This window comes from Symsagittifera roscoffensis, unplaced genomic scaffold, assembly GCF_963678635.1.
Source record: "Symsagittifera roscoffensis unplaced genomic scaffold, txSymRosc1.1 SCAFFOLD_344, whole genome shotgun sequence".
In the NCBI taxonomy this organism is placed as follows: domain Eukaryota; kingdom Metazoa; phylum Xenacoelomorpha; order Acoela; family Convolutidae; genus Symsagittifera; species Symsagittifera roscoffensis.
Window position 1 is genome coordinate 42,505 of NW_026970948.1, and position 18,568 is coordinate 61,072.

The 18,568-nt window shown below is 34.9% G+C and overlaps 1 protein-coding gene across 1 annotated transcript; it reads right to left on the bottom strand.

Moving 5' to 3' along the window:
• Positions 1-757: 757 nt before the first annotated feature.
• Positions 758-7,455, bottom strand: LOC134856050 (uncharacterized). The gene is made up of 5 exons (XM_063872420.1): positions 5,911-7,455; positions 5,079-5,273; positions 4,064-4,256; positions 1,535-1,748; positions 758-1,225 (listed from the first exon to the last, which is right to left on the bottom strand). The coding sequence occupies exons 1-5, from the start codon at positions 6,236-6,238 to the stop codon at positions 1,175-1,177; spliced, it is 981 nt and encodes a 326-aa protein (XP_063728490.1). The 5' UTR covers positions 6,239-7,455; the 3' UTR covers positions 758-1,174.
• Between the last annotated feature and the right edge of the window lie 11,113 nt (positions 7,456-18,568).

Here is an 18,568-nt window from a genome sequence, read left to right on the forward strand (position 1 = left end):
AACTCTTTTTTTTAGTTCTCCTACAAATAGGAAGTTTTTTCAAATAAAAGTATTGTTAAAATTGTCAGATTGTTACGATTGGATTTCATTTTGAACTTTGTAAAACCACTTGTTACACCATAAAACTAATGCTCGTAGGGGGATTAGAGGGATCAACCTTTTTATTTAACTTTTTATTTACTAGTTAACTAGTTTATTCAAATTTTATTTACCAATTATATAGAAAGCAGAAAACAAAACACCCTAATAAAAATGGTTGTTTCGATAGTCAAAAAGTAGTTATTTGGAGTTAAAAATTGGTGTTTTTATTTAACAGAAAACATTAGCTTTCGAATTATTGTGATCGGATTTTTCTGTGCTACTAGCGCAACAAAAGGTAATCATTTAGGACGGAGCGATAACAGCAAAAAAGCGGTCTCCGCAGTCGCGCCAACGTTTTGCGAGCTTGCCAACAAAGGGTAGGAATCTATATGAAAATTAGAGCCAGTTATTGTCGCTAAGCGGTGACGCTCGCATAGTGACCCCACCGCAGACCTTAAATTGAGGTAGTCGGCTCAGTTATTTCTGACCAATTAAATTTATTACTGAACTTAGGGTAGAGTGGCATAGGGTAGATTGGATTTTAATAGGGCAGATTTTCATGGAATCAAATTTTATTTTATTTTCTTCCAAGCTCTAATAAATTTATTGCTGTCTTTGTAACAACAAACTCTTCAAAAGAAACAAAAAGCAACTTGAAATTTAATTCAATTGTGCTTGTTTTATTCGTAATTTATACAATTTTTAATTACAAAATAGTTATTATCATCAAAACAGTTATTCTAAAAATAGGTTAGCTGGTTGTCGGGAAAGAAAAAGAGGCAAATTAGTGCAAACTAAAACTTCTATAAAATCGAGAACCTTTTTGAAATTCCTCGCAATGGTTTTCAATCAGCTGTAAATGTTAAACAAACAGCAACAAGTTAAATATTTTAAAGGATGATGTCATTTTGAGTCGCAAATTCATAAGTTGGGAAAGTGAGAAAAGTCATCGAGAGTTGCATATCAATTGATACGAGTTATCAAAAATGAATCTTGGCTGGTTTGTTTTGGCTGATCAGTTTTGACTCGTTTGCTGCGCCCGGGAGTTGGTTTTGTTGTAGTGCATTGGCATCAAATATGAAAATTATTGTGATCACACTTCTTTGGGACAGGCTGGGATTGAACACGCGAACTTCAGGCCATCCTGAAAACAAACAAACAAACACGTTGATTGAGAAAGTTCAACCAGCCTGTGGTAAATTGGCGAATTAAGTCGCAAATTTTTTTTTTTTATATATTAAACCACTGCTTTTCGATGAAAAGACTGAAAATCATGTTTTCTTAGATTATTAATTTTTTACTATTGATTTGCAACATTCATGGCATTTTTTTTAGTTTTTTTTTTGAAAAGATGCTCACATAAAAAATGGCGTGCATTAATTTTTTGTTGCACGAATTCAATTAAATACAAGAATGTTGTAATTGATTAAAAAGTAGTGGTTGATTTACTCACAGGAGGACTGAGGCTGGTGGGCTGTTGTTTGTCTTTGTTCTTGTGCAGCTGTAGCTTCCTCCTCAGTGCTTTGATGCACACTCCGAACTTCTTCAGACAGCTGTTGTCCTTGGGGCCACACTGGCCACAGTGAGCGATGTCTATGGCGTAAGAGCAGGCCAGACAGCTGGTGTGGTGACACTGGTTCTCACACCTCTCTGGCTCACTGTATACCCTATACATGCAATTACCAGACATTATCACACCTTATAATTTTTTGGTATTTCCAGAAATTGTCCGCGACTTAAAACCCTGTCCAGACTATGGATTAGTCGTTTTTTTTGTGCACCATATTGACTATAGTGGTTTCTTCAACGATGACCTTATGAAAAAATATGTTCACAAAGTTATTTTAGGTCGACTAAATTGACTGATTTTCCGAGCTGCCACAATATACAATAAGAGCCTAGTTTATCCAGAAAAATGCGATGTGTAACATTCCAATTTTTGAGCAGTTGTGTCAAAACTACAAAACTACTACTTTTGGGCCCTTCTGAATGATTTTAATTGTTTTTGATTTTTTTGATGGTTTCAACAAGAGCAGAGGGCATGCTTAGAAAAATGTTTCAGAAAATCTCAAAGAAGCTTGTGGGGATCAAGTGTTAGTGTAGTATAATATTAACACCTAATTGGATGCGTTTCGGATTCGAAACAAAATCAGAAAACTTATCTCACTGCCGAGAAAAACGGTTCCAAAAATTTCACCATACAAATGATGCAAAATTGACGAGTAACATGCGTTTACAGACTGAGCTCAATAAAAATCTGACTAATATACACAAAAATTTTCCAAGTTTGTTTTCGATTTTTTTTTACAAAAAAACTTTCTGAACTAAATTCAAAAAACAAAAATTGTTGTATTGGTTTTCCTAAATCTTTGTGGTCGGAGTATGCTACCCTTGAACAGACTGACCATTCTCGAACATATCATTGAGCATTGAAAAAAACATTGAAATATTAATGAATATGATTACTCAAAAATTGAATTAACCCTGTTTTTGGGCGCGTTTCGATGTCACCAAAAGATTCAATATACATCAAAACTTACTATCAAAAAAAAATAAATTAAATTAGTAAACTATGCTATGGACTTAAGTGCAGCAAATTGTCGTTTTTGTTTCGTTTTGCTAATTTTAGCCACCTGATTTATGAATTAATTTTTATTTGAGACAGAATTGGTTAAACTCCACCTAACTTGGATACCGTGCCGCTCATCTTCTTCAAATTCAATAATTTTCCAATCAAATTCTGACCCATAGCCAAAAAACAACACATGGTAAATATTTGGTCATTTTACCGACTGAGAACAGTAATTTCTTCTTCATCCAAAAATCGAATTCAACCATTTAAAATGACAGCTAGAGTTATATTTGATTGCTTTGATGAATTAACCATCAAAAACCTTTCAAAGTGACTTCAAAATGAAGTGAAATCTTCTTCATGAGGTTCTGAAGTATTCGCAAAAAATGATTGAATAAATTTTCTGTGGATAAGTAAAAAAGGAAACGCAAAACTGAAGTTGTCCAAGTAAACGTTTAAGAAAAATTATGGAGCGTTACGTTTTGTTCTGACGTCTCAGGTAGAGTTTCTCGAGTTTTGTTTCAATCTTCTCGGCCAGATTTGCATTTGATCCAACCGCTGATAAACTCGTAACTTCCCAAATGGCATAATTCCCAAATGGCATAATATTGAAACTTTTTCCAAATGGCTTAAATTTCAAGTTTTCATTGTAAATCAAACGTTATCAATTTCTAATTCTAACATTTTGTCAGAAACGAAAACATGTGAAGAAGATTTGGAATTAATGGCTTTCAAACAAATGTTATGAGACAAATTTGTCGGAAAAATTGACCTCAAGAAGCTTATCAACAACCGCAATCTGATGTTTTTTGCTTCTGATGAAAAATTCTACATTTTTTTTCAAAATAAAATGTCAATCAATACTTGAACTCGCAACTTGACTAATTTTCTTGTTTTCAAAAAAGTTGTTCTCGATTTTTCTAATGCTACTGTTGCATGAAATTTACGCCATTTGGGAAACTTTTCATTTTTATGCAATTTGGGAATTATGGCATTTGAGACGTAATCGATAAATTTTGGGTAAGTTTCGGTCAAAAGTGGCGCTCTTAAAATACAAAAGCGCTCATTAACTTTGTTCTACTCAGCTTAGATATGTTTCGTCCGGCACGACCAAAATTGGGCATATCTCGGCTGTCTCGACTGAGGAAAAAATAACATCGAACTTTCTCTTTGAACTTTCAATTCGGGCGGGTTTTTTTGCTTAGTATCAAGTATCAAGTAAATTTTATCAGGTCTCAAAAACTCAAAATAATGTTTTGTGGTCAATCTTTTTGAAAAACTTGCTGCCGACATTTTTTTTGCCAGAATAAACATCAAAAAAACTGTAGCATCTACTTTCAAAGCAACTGATTAATTTTTATTGCTTCTAAGTAAATATTTAAAAAAAGCTTTGCGAAAAAATCAAAGCACCTGTTGGTAGCTGAGCACACTGCCCGTTTGTCTCTTCCGCACAGTTCCGGTGTGCACTGAGCCTTGCAGCTGGGATCTCCGCTGGGGTTGTTGGGGCCATCGTTGAGCCACGGGTACTCGTCCCATGGATACAATTGTTTGTTCGGCTTAGGCTTCACGTATGGTTTGTCTGGTTTTGGCTCCTTCGGGTTTCCTGCAAATTAAGATTTTTTACTGAGCATTTTTGAAAACCAGCATGAAACTGGCAGGCAGTTTTTTTTACATTTTTTTTACATGAGATGCTCAATATTTGATACACTGTTAAAGATTAACAATAAAAAAAAAACAAGGATAGCCGGTTGCTGTGAAAGTATGGATTCTTGTTCAGAATGTTGATCAAATAGCAGAATGTTCCGACCACATTCTCAGAAAAAAGTTCTTTTTTCTTCAAGTTAATGTCTTTTTTTGTACGTTGTGTAATGATTCAACTATACGAACGCGTACAAATTTAGTGCATTAAAAATTCTAAATATTTTTTTTTTTGCTAGAGAAGAGCTGAATGAAGCTTTCAGTAAAATCAAGTTTTTTAGCCGAAATTGCTAATTTTCATATACAACAAACGTTACTCGGTAGCTTAATTCGTTCAAATTTAGACGAAAAATCAAAAATTTCAAACAGTTTGACCAAAAAAAACTTCGTTTTTTCGGAGCGCGCTCCCATTTCAAAATTATTTTATTTGGCGCCAAAAAAGTTCCTTTAAAAAATTTAGGGGCTCGGTCAGCCAAAAAATGATATCTCAAAACTGTACCAGGTTCCAAAAAAATGATATCTCTCAAAACTGTACCAGGTCCCAAAAAAATGATATCTCAAAACTGCACCAGGTCCCAAAAAATGATTTCTCAAAACTTAGAGGGGGAGCGTTCCCCCTATATCCGCTACTGATCATTATGCATTATCTACATGGTGCTATCTACGTTGACCTTGAAACTTGTATTTGATATACAGACATGAAGTGACGGCTTCAAATGTTACTGACCTGCTGCTTTCTCTGGGTTGAAATTGACCCCAGGTGGTATGACCCACACACCCCTCGGCACATAGTGTTCCTTGTCAGGCAGCCCCTCCACTTCGTAACATGTTCCAGCACTCTGCTGCGTCTCCTGGCCGACTGAATTGTAAGCATAACGACAGTAGGTGCCGATACCACACGTCCCGTACACATTCTGCGAACCTGAAAGCAATAAGTGTTGTTTTTAAAACATAATTATAGGCTGGTAGCAACGAAATAGACCATATATATACAATGGTGTTCTTTAAATACTTGGGAAGTCTGAGTTATACCCATTTCAGTCCCCACTGAAATCACAACGGCCAAAAATTAACAAACAGTGGACACAACAATTTGAGGACAAAAAAAGAATTAATTCAAGGTCAAGTTTATATTTTGCTCCCTTCTTTTGTTAAATACAGTTTTTTATGAGGGGGATTTTATAAGATCAGTTTGGCACTTCTTTGTTCCACTTTGAGATTACTTTTTTTTTGGCTTACTGGTCTTTTAATTTTTCTAAATGCGCTTTTAAAATTTTTCTGAAGTGAGGCGCCAATATATATACTAATTTTAGGGGGGGAGCGCGCGCCGAAAAAACGTAATTTTTTGGTCAAAATTTTCGAAAAAAAAAGACTAAAAACTTCTAAAAATGCCTAAAAGTGCCTAAACACGCATTCAAAATTTTGTCTTCGCCTCCATTCGAGAAATTCTAGATCCACACCTGGCCCACATAATGATAAAACCACCGTTAGGGCTATATTTTTTTTACTGGGTTGGGGGCTATATATTCAGTATATTCAGTAAAAGAGCAATAGTTTACCTCCGCATAATTCTCCTGGGAAGCGAGCGCACTGGAAACAGCAGTCGCAGGCGTCCTTTATGAACCCATGCTTACAGTCCATCTTACGCCAATCCCCACACACTGTGGACTCACACGGCAGACACTGCACTCTCCCCCCTCCCCCTCCCAACTGCCTTTCACTGCTTGAGTCCTCCTTCTGGAGGGACCCTTTGGGCACAATGTACCCCGACACTTCTCTGATCTGGACTGCAACCAGTATCGTCGCGAGTAGGGGTAAAAACTGGAACACTGTGGAGTGGATAATATTATTGCCATTTGGGCTAAAAACTCGGTCGCAAAAAGCCATTTTGTAGGCCTTCTTCTTCAGTCAAAAGTTCTTGAGCCTTTTTTAAGTAACAGCTTCAGATATTTTGCAAGGTCTTGTCGGTAAACTGACAAATATATGAAAGTGGGGTCAATAAAATTCAATTGCCAAGTAAAATCACAGACTGAAATAATGACTGCCACTGAGCACGTACAACTGGTATTTTTTAGTATTTATAAGTATGAGTTATGAAAATATATTGAGTTTTTTTGATGTGATGTTCTGTGCCCACGGAACCATCAGACAATAAACTGCTAAGTTGTTCAAACCAGGTGTTATAATTTTTCAGTTTATAATTTATATCTTTACAACTATGCCACTTCGTTTTTCACACCATGGGGCCAACAAATTATATTGCTAAGTTATGTAAAATTTATTGTAAAATGAACACAGCTTTGGCAAAAAGAATACTTTCAACAATTATAACAAGTTTTGAAGTGGTCAATTAGCTCATCATCAATGCTAATTCATAACTAAAGAACTATTCTGCTTTTTAGTAGTGATCAATAAAAATGGACCAACTGGCAAAATTGTTCACCTCTTTTGGTATGTTTTTGTTTTTCACCGACTGAAAACTGGTAATAATTCTGGTATTATAACTCACAGACTGGTTATTGTCTTGTAGTTGTCTTATTGATAGCTACTTTTATGAATTGTATTTTTAAATTTGGCTGTTACCAATTTTATCAATGGCACCAACACATATTCTCTCTTGACGCATCTTTTTGTCACTCTCGAGTCGAAAATGTAATTTAAAGAGACGCGAGTCCTTTTGTTGCCGATTCGGTAATTGTTCGGGTCTCCTTCAAGTCAACGGTACGATAGCAAATTTAATTAAACTTAATCTATTTTAAACAATTTGCACTAAAAAACTGATAAATAAAGAAAATAAAACAATAAATTTTAAATCCGGCAATTGTTTTTTTTTTTAAATATTTGCGGCCTTTAAATTGGACCAATTAGTCGATAAATTCCTTTTCTCCAAAAATTGATCGAATCTTAGCGAAAGATTTAAGCTCGAGGATTTTTTATCCTACAAAGGCGAAATAATGGATTGGCTTAAAAATTTTCAGCTACAGGAATCGATTTTGTAGGTGGTTCAAAATATCGATTTTTTGGACTTTCGTCAATTTAAACTAAAAAAATGGCCATCAGTAAATCGTCATCTGCTTATGATTTATTCATTCTAACTGCAAAATGGTAAAAACACACCAAAACGGCTGGCTTTTTATTAAAGTACAAATTTAGCCAATCTTGGTACAAACAAAGCTATTAAATTAAGCAGATGAGAAAAATATTAAATATCATTTTTGTGTCAACCAAGAGAGAATTTTGTTCAATTATGACAAAAAACATGTGAATTTTGTTGATTGTCATAAAAGAATTTCATAGCTCATAAAGTCTTGTTAAGATGATTTTTATTAACAAAAGAAAGAGTTCAAAAATTTAAATCAATCAACTGCAGTCTTGCGGTTTAAAAAAAAATTGGACGAGAAAATCCGACGAAAAGATAAGAGATTCTTTTTCAACAGTTCGACTATCATCCAAATCATATCGAGTCTGGAATCAGCAGCTGAAAAAACATATATGAAGGACTCTTCACCTCAAATAATCCGATGGTGAACATTTTAATTTTATGCATTTAGAAATCAAAACCACGAATTCAAAGGCAAGCAAACTCAATTTACGTCATGTGCTTAAAATATTTGGGTTGGGAAGAGGGGGGGGGGGGTTGAATTATTTTCCTTCAGCTCTGCCAAATTTTTCCAAAGATCCCTTCTAAAGGCGCTTTGGGCGCCAACCTTTCTAAAGGCGCCTTGGGGAGAGCGTGAGGGGAGAGCGGGCGCCGAAAAATGCAAATTTTTGGTCAATTTTTTTTAAAAGTTCTTAAAACGTCGTTTTTAGCCTTTTTTTCAAAAATTTGAGTTCGGCTCAAATTTTTTTTGGCAGAACGGTTTCATATATCATTATCAGAGAGCTCGGAAAAGCAAAAAGGTCGACCTAAAAACAGTCAAAAATTTTCAACTCTTCCTTTTGAAAACATCCCTCCCCCAGAAAAATTTCTACGCACGCCACTGAAGAAATGCCATTGCTTATAGTCAATTTCAGCGATTAAAAAACTTATAAAACTCATCTCAAAGTCGCTAAAAGCTTTGGTTTCAATTTTTCATGAAAATTGTTCAAAATATATAACTGCTCAACGTCGTATGAAAATTCGTTAGATTATCAGAAATAAATTAGGACCGTGTTTTTGATCAATTTCAAATAATCTAGTTAAATTTTATACGATATTGAAGAGTTAGCAAATCAGAGCATTTTTTTTTATAACCATATGTGTTCCGTTTCCACAGACAGCTTCTTTACCGAGACAAATGTTTCGAATGTTTTTGTGGAATCCAAATCACAACCAACAAGACCTTAATATTATTGTTCCGACTTTCGATACAAAAGTAACGGAATATTTGTGCACGGGGTGGGTTTTTTTTTTCTTCAGACAAATTTCGACTTTTTAACTAGCCATTTTTGACGGAATTTTTTTATATCATTCGAAAGCCATTGTTGTCCTGAACTTAAATTTGAAAAGATACTTCACCTGTGATCATTTTTCGTAAAGTCATGAGGGTTTAAAGATTGCCATTTTGACCAATTTGGGACAATTAACGCGCGATATATTTCGCGCTATTAAAGAGTAAGCGGAGATTTAATCTTAGAAATCGTTCCAAATTGGTTGAAGGAAGCTTATTTCCCATAATTGATTCGTTACTAGAAGCGAATTTTATCATTTTGTACTTTATATGGCGTGTGGGGGGATAATTTTCACAAAAAATCTCAAATTAAAAAAAAATCAATTTATTTATTTTTTTACATTAAGTTTTTTCAAGTTATTACTGCTTCATAGACCATAAAAGGCAGTCGGAACATTCAGGGCTTTGCCCTGATACGAGCAGTCTTGTTTTGATTTTACCCTCCCCATGTTTTCTTTGGTTACGTAGAATCGGACAAGAAGTCATGAGTCCTTTTTAGTTCCAGCCTCTTCCAAAATTAAAACTGCTCGTATCTGAGAGCAAAGCCCTGAGAGGTTCGGTTCGACTGCCCTTTAATGGACTCGAATAAATTTTTATTAATTGAAGTATTGACAAACTATGAACTGTAGGCTGATAAAATCAAATTTCAAGTGTTAAAATTTAAATATTACACATATGGAGAAAATTAAACGCCAAATTCAATTTTTTACTCTCCAAAATGCAAAACTTAGAAGAACATTTTAAACAACATTTATTCAGATTTTACCAAAACTGTATATCGACCACCTGCAAAAGATCTAAACGATCCTTTATAAAAGTCTCAAACTTTGGTTTGAAGCACACACCAGTTTTTTCCGGGAGCGATTTTGTATTGCGCAAAATTTTAAAAGCATAAGTAAATCGCGTTACAGCAATCCAGCATCAACGGATTAAGCCAGGTTTTTATTCAGAGACTTTTCAGAGGGTTAGGTTAAAATAGTGATGTGCGTGCTACTCGGGATGACGAAGAGTCAAGGATCGATACCCCAAGGGTGCAAATGTTAGTCTGAAAAAAGGTCTACAAAATAAAAACCACACTAAGCATGTACATTTCTGACTTTCTTCGAAAATCGGAACAACAAGACAGCTCACATAATAGCATCGTTAGCAATTTTTCGACTGCCTCTCAACATATATGGGACAAATTTTGATTTGAACGCAAATTGATGAAACTTTAAAAAAAAACTTTAAAATTTTTTTAAAACTTTGTTTTGAAAATCATCCTAGACACGCTATTTAAAGCACAATTTTCAAGGGTCTTGGACAACAGGCCAAAAAGAATTCAAGCCGAAGGGAGTTCAAGCCGAAATTAAAAGTTTACAAGCACCTCAAAACACTATTTAATCAACTGTTAAACGTTGCTTTTCAAAAATTTAAGCATGCTTAGTCCATAATAAGCGTTATTCATGACAATGCACCACTTCTGATTGGCATCCGTTAAAAACATCAGCCGGTTTTTTAAATGCATTAATTATCAACATGAAAATTTCCTTCAACCGTGTTCTAATTTTTCACCTTTCCGAAACATGATTTGGAGGTTTAAATTTTACGAAAACGCCAATAACTAGTGGAGAAAGATCATGAAGTTCAGAGATTCTTCAAAAAAGTTTTCAAATTAATCATATTTCACGACTTTATGAGGAACTTTTCGGCTTAAAGTTTCTAATTTTACGATTCAGCTTGAAGTCTCGTCGGCTTAATGTACAGCACCCAATTCTCAGTGATATGTTTAACATGCAGAGGCGTTTTTATTAGAACAACAAATATTCTTCTGTTCAATTCTCGCTATTTAAAGCACAATTCTCAGTACGCTAAAGCACGCTATTTAAATAACAATTTTCAGTGATATGGTCAGCATGCAGAGGCATTTTCATTATAACAACAAATACTCCTCTATTCAAACCTCGCTCGAATAGAAAAAATGCTCACTCTTTATTAGCACAAAATATTTGGAACTTTAAATATCCCAACTTGACATTTTATAAAGCCTCATAACTAACTTGAGCTCAACAGATGATTTTAAAAATGGCCCAAAAGTGGCTAGTTAAAAAGTCGAGAAATGTCAAGGGAGAAAAAATAGCCCGCGCAAAAATATTTCGTCACTTCCATCGACAGAAGTAACAATTAAGTTCCATCTCAGGACTTTGCCTGTTCTTAGCGTTAAAAAAATCCGTCAAAACTTTTATTTTTAAGTTCAAAAAGTTCAAGTGACAAAAAGCATTTATCAGCGAACCTTTTGTTTACTTGCTTTGAAGGCTGAATTTAAAAAACGCTAAAGCTGCCTGCTACGTTGGATTCAATCAAATTTCAGTTTTCAAGAAAAACAATACTGCTAGTATCAGGGCGAAGCCCTGAACGTTCCGACTGCCTTTTGAGGTTTATAGAGCAGTAATGTCATAAAAAAATTAAATGTAATAAAATAAAATGAATTTTTTTTTTCTAAAATTTAAAATTTCGTATGAAAATGATCCTCACACACGCCATATAAAGTACGAAAGAATAGATGTTGCTCCTGGTAACAAATCAATTATGGCAAATAAGCTTTTTTCAACCAATGTGCAACGATTTCTAAGACGGATTAAATCTCCACTTACGCATTAATAGCGCGAAATATATCGCGCGTTAATTGTCCCAATGGCAATTTTGAACCCCCATAACTTTGCGAAAAATGATCACATGTGAAATATTTTTTCAAATTAAGCTCAGGACAACAATACCTGTTGAATGATATTTAAAAAATTTTGCCAAAAATGGCTAGTGAAAAAGTCAAAATTTGTCTGAAGAAAAAAGGCCCACCCCGAGCACAAATATTCCGTTACTTTAGTATCCAAAGTCGGAACAAAAAGCGAACCACTAACAGCAATAAAAACGCAACAGCAAAAATTCGATGAGCCAAAAGATTTTTCAAGGTGCATTTTTTGATCTCTACAAAACTTAATTGCTTGCTATGGTGGATAGCATTATAATTACCCTAACAATAAATTTAAATAAAATTTAAGGAAACCTACCTTTTCTTTTTGAATCCAAAAAGGGTTTTCCTGGTTATTTTCAGGCATTATTTTTGTTCAAGTTTGCAAAGTCAAGTTGAAAAGAAAAAAAGTGAAAACTAATCGCAGAAACATGATCAAAATTGATATTTTATAAGATTTCACAGTTTATTCAATCATTTTTTGATATTTTGTGGATATTTTGTAAGAATTCACAGTTTCTTCAACCATTTTTTTGAGAAAAAATTTGGGTAAATACTGTCGAAGCGTTTTCAATGTTGCCCGGTATTTTCTAAGGTTCAAGAAAAAAGCAATAATCTATCATCAACATGCGAAATCTGTAGCGAATATTATCGTTTGTCTATTACCGCAGCAATAATTGCCGTCAAAGCAATCTTAGCTATTTATTACAACTCACTGAAATTTTTTTCGACTGCCATCCTAAGGCTAGGAGGAAAGTATGGCGTTTTTAAGGAAAAAGTGTGGTTTTTACACGCAAAATTAGACACCTCAAAGGTTTCAAGCAGGCTGTTAGGCGTGATGTGGTTTTGTGTGCCTGAAAATGACCCAGAGAAGCAACTATTTTTTTTATTTCCTTTTCAAGCCAAGAATGAGCAATAAAACGACGTGGGATTTCAAAGAATTGGATAGAACCAAAATTCTATAAATTAGGACACCCGATTCCACTCTACTACTCTTTCATCATCAAAAACACGACCGAACAAACACTGTTTAAAATTACATTAAAACATGCCAATGTTCTTCATGAATAGCCCAGCTAATATTAGACCACTTACTTCTAAGTTTAACTCAATTATTTCGAGAAGTCCCCCCCCCCCCCCCTCGAGAAAATTCTAGATCCGCCCCTGTATACACACACACATATATATATATATATATATATATATATATATATATAATACATATATAAACATTATCCCTAAATCCCTTAAATCCCCTAAGCCCGCCCCTGTAGATATATATCCGCCCCTAAGTCCGCCCCTGTATTTACCCACTGAGTACAGTGTACACAGCAAAACAAATAGGCACTTTCAATTCAGGTTCATAACTCACAAAGAAATGAAAGATGCAATTTTAATACTTCCCTTAAACAAGCCATTAGGACCAAGCAAAATCCCTGCTTGGGCTCTAAAAGACAGCATTAATACTGTAAACCCAATTCTTACGATGATTATCAATGAATGCATCTCGAAATCCGTATTCCCATATACCTTAAAAAAGGCACACGTTTTTCCCATATTCAAAAAAGGCGACTCGACAGATCCAGTAAATTATCGTCCAATTTCTATTACACCCACTCTATCGAAGTTGTTTGAAAAATTTCTTCATCCCATATTCACGAATTCTTAGCAAATTCTAATATTCTAAATCCAAAACAATTTGGCTTTCGTCAAGGTTATTCAACTAATGATGCTCTTTTATACACAACAGAAAAAATCAGATTCCATCTCGATATAAATAACATAGCAGCGGCTGCATTTCTTGATTTATCTAAAGCATTTGATTCACTCTCTCATTCAGTCCTTGAAAGGAAACTAAGTCACATTGGCTTTGAACAGTCAGCAACAACTCTTATTAAGTCATTTCTAGAAAACAGACAGCAATTGACAATAGTAAACGGCGAACACTCAGATTGGCTTAAATTAGAGCAAGGTGTTCCCCAAGGTACTGTACTAGAACCACTGCTGTTCAACTTGTATGTAAATGAATTGCCACAAACAATAGACATATCATGTACGTTAGTACAATATGCCGACGACACGACTCTGCTTAGTTTTCATTCAGATCCCGAAACAGCAACAAAGAGCATTGAAAACAATTTCAATAAAATTCTCTTGTATTTTCACTTAAATCGATTAATGATTAATGTAGACAAAACCCAGTTCATTGTATTTTCTGCACCGTCCAAAAAGAAACTAACTAAAAATCTTTCATTGAAAGTTGGAAACTATCAAGTTAATTTAACAGAGACAGTTAAATTTCTCGGCGTCAATATTGACATAAGCTTAACATTTCACAAAGAAATCAACAAAACTTTCAAAAATGGCTACAGCAATCCAAACGATAAAACGCATCCGAGACGAAATCCCTCTGCGTACTAGAATTCTCCTGTTAAATACTCTTGTACTGAGCCATTTGCACTATCCATGCATGCTCTTAAACGGATGTACGCAAGATAATATTGAGAAACTCGAAAAACAATTAAAATGGGGAATCAGGATAATAATGAATATAACCAAACGAGATTCGGTTACACTTCTAAGGAAACAGCACAAAATTCCTACTGCTCGGAATATAATCACAGGTTATGCCGAAACGATGCCCCAGCTTTCACGCATAAAAGATTCCCAATTTCTGAACTCCGCTATAACCAAGGACATTTATTTTGTTAAATCACTTATTTGATTCATCCTCGTAGTAAATTATGTTTTTTCTTGTTATGTTATATAACCATTGCGTAATATTGTACACTAGATTTTTATACAATCAGTTCTGCAACTGCATTAGTATATTGAAACAATAAAGTGTCCCCTCTCTTTCTATATATATATATATATATATATATATATATATATATATATATATATATATATGTATATATAAAAATTTATATATATAAATAATATGTATATATACAGGGGCGGCAGTCAGCTGGAATTACCAAAATCTGGTCAAAATTTTCTAAAAAGTGCCTAAAAACGCGTTTTTTTGCATGTTTTTTTTTCAAAATTATGTCTGCGGCGCATGAAATTGAGCCAAAACAGGGCTTTTTAGTGCTTTGGGAGAGCTCGGAAAATCAAATTTGTCAATCTAAAAAAAGTCGACAAAATTTTCGAAAATTTTTGAAAATCCGCCCCCTCCTCGAGAAAATCCTAGATCCACCCCTGTAGATATTTTTTTTACAAAGTGAGACGTTTTTGTCTTTGTTCAGCTATGAGCAGATATAAGCAAAACCTTAGGAAAAAAAACAAAAAACTAATTTCGAAAGTAGGAAAAAAAGACGCATATTCAATACGTATATAAAAAACTTTTAAAAGCCGAAAAATAGTTTTAAAATTTTTTTTCATATACAGGGGTGGATTTAGGTCGAACCCCCTCAGGGATTTGACCCCATGCCGATCCAAAGGATCCCCTTTGTACTATTTCGAGAAATCCATTTTTGGCTGAGTGAATCTAAAATTTTTCTATAGGCGCCTTTGGCGCCAATATATACTAATTTTAAGGGGGGAGCGCGCGCAGAAGCAATGCCTTTTTCGGCCTTTTTTTTTAAATTTTGCCTGCGGCTCAGAAATGTTGGCCAAAACATGGTCTTTGTAGTGCTTTGGGAGACCTCAAAAAATCAATTTGGTCTACCTAAAAAAAATGTCGACAAAATTTTCGAAAATTTTTTGAAAATCCGCCCCCTTCTCGAGAAAATCCTAGATCCACCCCTGTATATATATTTAAAGAAGCAACTTTAATTATCGAAGTTTGCTAGATTTGCAATCAATTTCCAATCAATTTATTTGACATTTTTTAGAATTTCGGCTTCACAATTGGTATTCTTTATGAATCATTAAAGGTAAATCTGTGCACGAAAACGAACGAATTTTCTTCAACTTAGCTCCTTTTTTCTTTCTCAGCTTTCGCTCCAGAACTCTTCGTTTCAGCACTTTTTCTGGCTCAGCCATCGCTCTCTTAAGTGTACCTTCGTGGCTCATGTTCGCTTCTGAGAAAGCATTGCTCTCGTTATACATCGTTGATTGAGTTAAAACACTGTTTAAATCGCTCTCGGATCCCCTGTTCATACATGTACTTCCTCTAGTGTCGACGAACACCTCGTGAATGTTTCGGATCTGTTCAAAGTTGGAGCTCGGTCCAGATCCCTGGACATAATTGAACTGGATTTCCAAAGGCTCCATTATCGAATCCAGCTCCATACTGGCGCCCATGATGTACCTATTACTATTCAAGCTCTACGTTTTCTAATTTTGAAAAAAAAGCTGTTCCTTATTATACGCTAAAATCAGCAGCATAAGCGTTTTGGGCTCTATTATGTTGGCGAAACATTTTTGGAACTGAAAATTGAAATTCACCACTTGAGTTTTCATAATTTGCGATATCTTATACATGGCAAATTGCAATAGTGCTTTTTACACTATTGTCATTGCCCTATGACAAGTGCACTATTGTATAGGACGTCGTATATGTGGTGTATGGACTAACTTTGTTGGGTTCTGGCAAGAAGTATTGTTCATGAGTTTGTACTTTTGACGACTAACAGACATTCTCCGCACTATCATCACAGTAATGAAAATGAATATAAGTAGCATGACCACCAAAGCAATCAGACTGGTAAGAAGCTGGAATCTATAAGAATAAAAAAACAGGAATAAGGTACACACCCGGGTCGAGGTCCGCGACTAATTTTTCGACCACCGAGACAAATTTTTTGAACACCGCGACAGATTTTTCGACCACCGCGACAAATTTTTCGACCGGCGTGACCAATTTTTCGACCATGCCTTGACCAATTTTTTGACCGACGCAACCAATTTTTCGAGCATGCCGGCACTAATTTTTCGACCGACACGACCAATTTTTAGACCATGCCGGCACTAATTTTCTGACCGACGCGACCACTTTTTTAGCCATGCCAAGACTAATTTTTCGACCGACGCGACCAATTTTTCGACCTTGCCGGGACGAATTTTTCAAACGACGCGACCAATTTTTCGACCATGTCGGAGCTAATTTATCGAACGCCGCGACTAATTTTTCGACCACAGAGACAAATTTTTTGAACACCGCGACAGATTTTTTGACCACCGCGACAAATTTTTCGACCGGCGCGACCAATTTTTCGACCATGTCTGAGCTAATTTATCGAACGCCGCGACTAATTTTTCGACCACAGAGACAAATTTTTTGAACACCGCGACAGATTTTTCGACCACCGCGACAAATTTTTCGACCGGCGTGACTAATTTTTCGACCATGCCCTGACCAATTTTTTGACGGACGCGACCAATTTTTCGATCATGCCGTGACTAATTTTTTGACCGACGCGACCAATTTTTCGACCCTGCCGGGATTGATTTTTCGTCCGTGACTATTTTTTTGACCGCCGCGACTAACTTTCCTTCGGTCGCGCCGGTTGCGGTTCAAATTCCTTTGGTCGCGCCGGTCGCGGTTAACTTTCCTTCGGTCGCGCAGGTCGCGGACAAATCGCCTTGATCCGTAAAGTCTGGAATAATCAAATTTTGGTCGCAGCAGTCTTAAATTGTCAATTTTTAATCGCGGCAGTCTGCTGGAATTACCAAAATCTGGTCAAAGTTTTCCAAAAAGTGCCTAAAAAACACGTTTTTTTGCCTGTTTTTTTTTTCAAAATAATGTCTGCGGCGCATAAAATTAAGCCAAAACAGGGCCTTTTAGTGCTTTGGGAGAGCTCGAAAAATCTAATTTGTCAATCTAAAAAAGTTCGACAAATATTTTTGAAAATTTTTTGAAAATCCGCCCCCCCATCGTGAAAATCCTAGATCCAACCCTGATCGGATGACTTCGAGTCATCATACAAATCAGCGCTCACCAAAATATCAAACAATCTAGTGGAAAAATGGATCTATGGATATCTCTTCTCATGCCTATCCCCACCCAACCACAAATCCTCGACCTAAAAAATTTCCACTCATTTTGATGACTACAGCTAAGTAAACACAAACATTGAGACAATTTAAGAGTTCCCCTTTTGCACTAAAATTAATTAGTAAATTTCAGTTTCTTAGATAACCTTTCGATAAAAATTAAGAAACATCGAATACATTTGATTCACAGTTTCCGGTTTTATTTTTGAAAATTTTTTTTTTGAATAAAAAATAGGTCATATAATCATATGTATATATATATATATATATATATATATACCCGGGATGACCAAAAATACTAGTCATACAATTTCCATATTTGGAAAAATGCTAGTCATACACTTTCCATGCAATTCCATACGTGCAGAAAATTGCATGAAAGGTCTATGATTAGTATTTTTTTTCATATATGGAAATTGTATGACTAGCATTATTCCATAAACCAAAAATTTTGATTTTTTATATTTCAATTTCTCAAAATTTTTTGGTTGTGTTCGTAACCGAACACAAATGACATAAATCTTGATTACTCAAACGTAGTAACCAAAGGTTTGGCCATCTCGCATTAAAAATGCATTGGAAACAGCCTGATATTTGTTACCTCTGTCTCACACAAATAGTATAACGAAAGTAATGAACTTTTAAATTTTGCAAGTAATGAACTTTTTCAAAAAATGTTTGTTTGAATACGAAAATCAGTTTGCGATTGAAAAAAACACAAAAAATTTTTGGGGGCAATTTCAAAAAAACTTGGAAAATTTTTTGTCGTCGCCATCAAAAAAATGCTAGTCATACAATTTCCATATATGGTAATTGTATGACTAGTGTTTTTTTTTTCAGAAAACTAAAAATCAAAAAAAGTCAAAGTTTTCAGTTGTAGCAGCCCAAGAAACGCTTAAATGTTTTGCCAGCAGTTGAATTGATTGTTCGAAGCTTTTTTTTCGATTTTTTTTTTAAAATGCTAATCATACAATTTCCATATATAGAAATTGTACGATTAGCATTTTTTTTTCATACCATTTTTTCCCCTTTTTTGATGAAGAGATACCAATTTCGGTACCAAAACAACTATAAAACACCTTTGAAATTCGATTAAACTCATTTTGCAAAAATGTA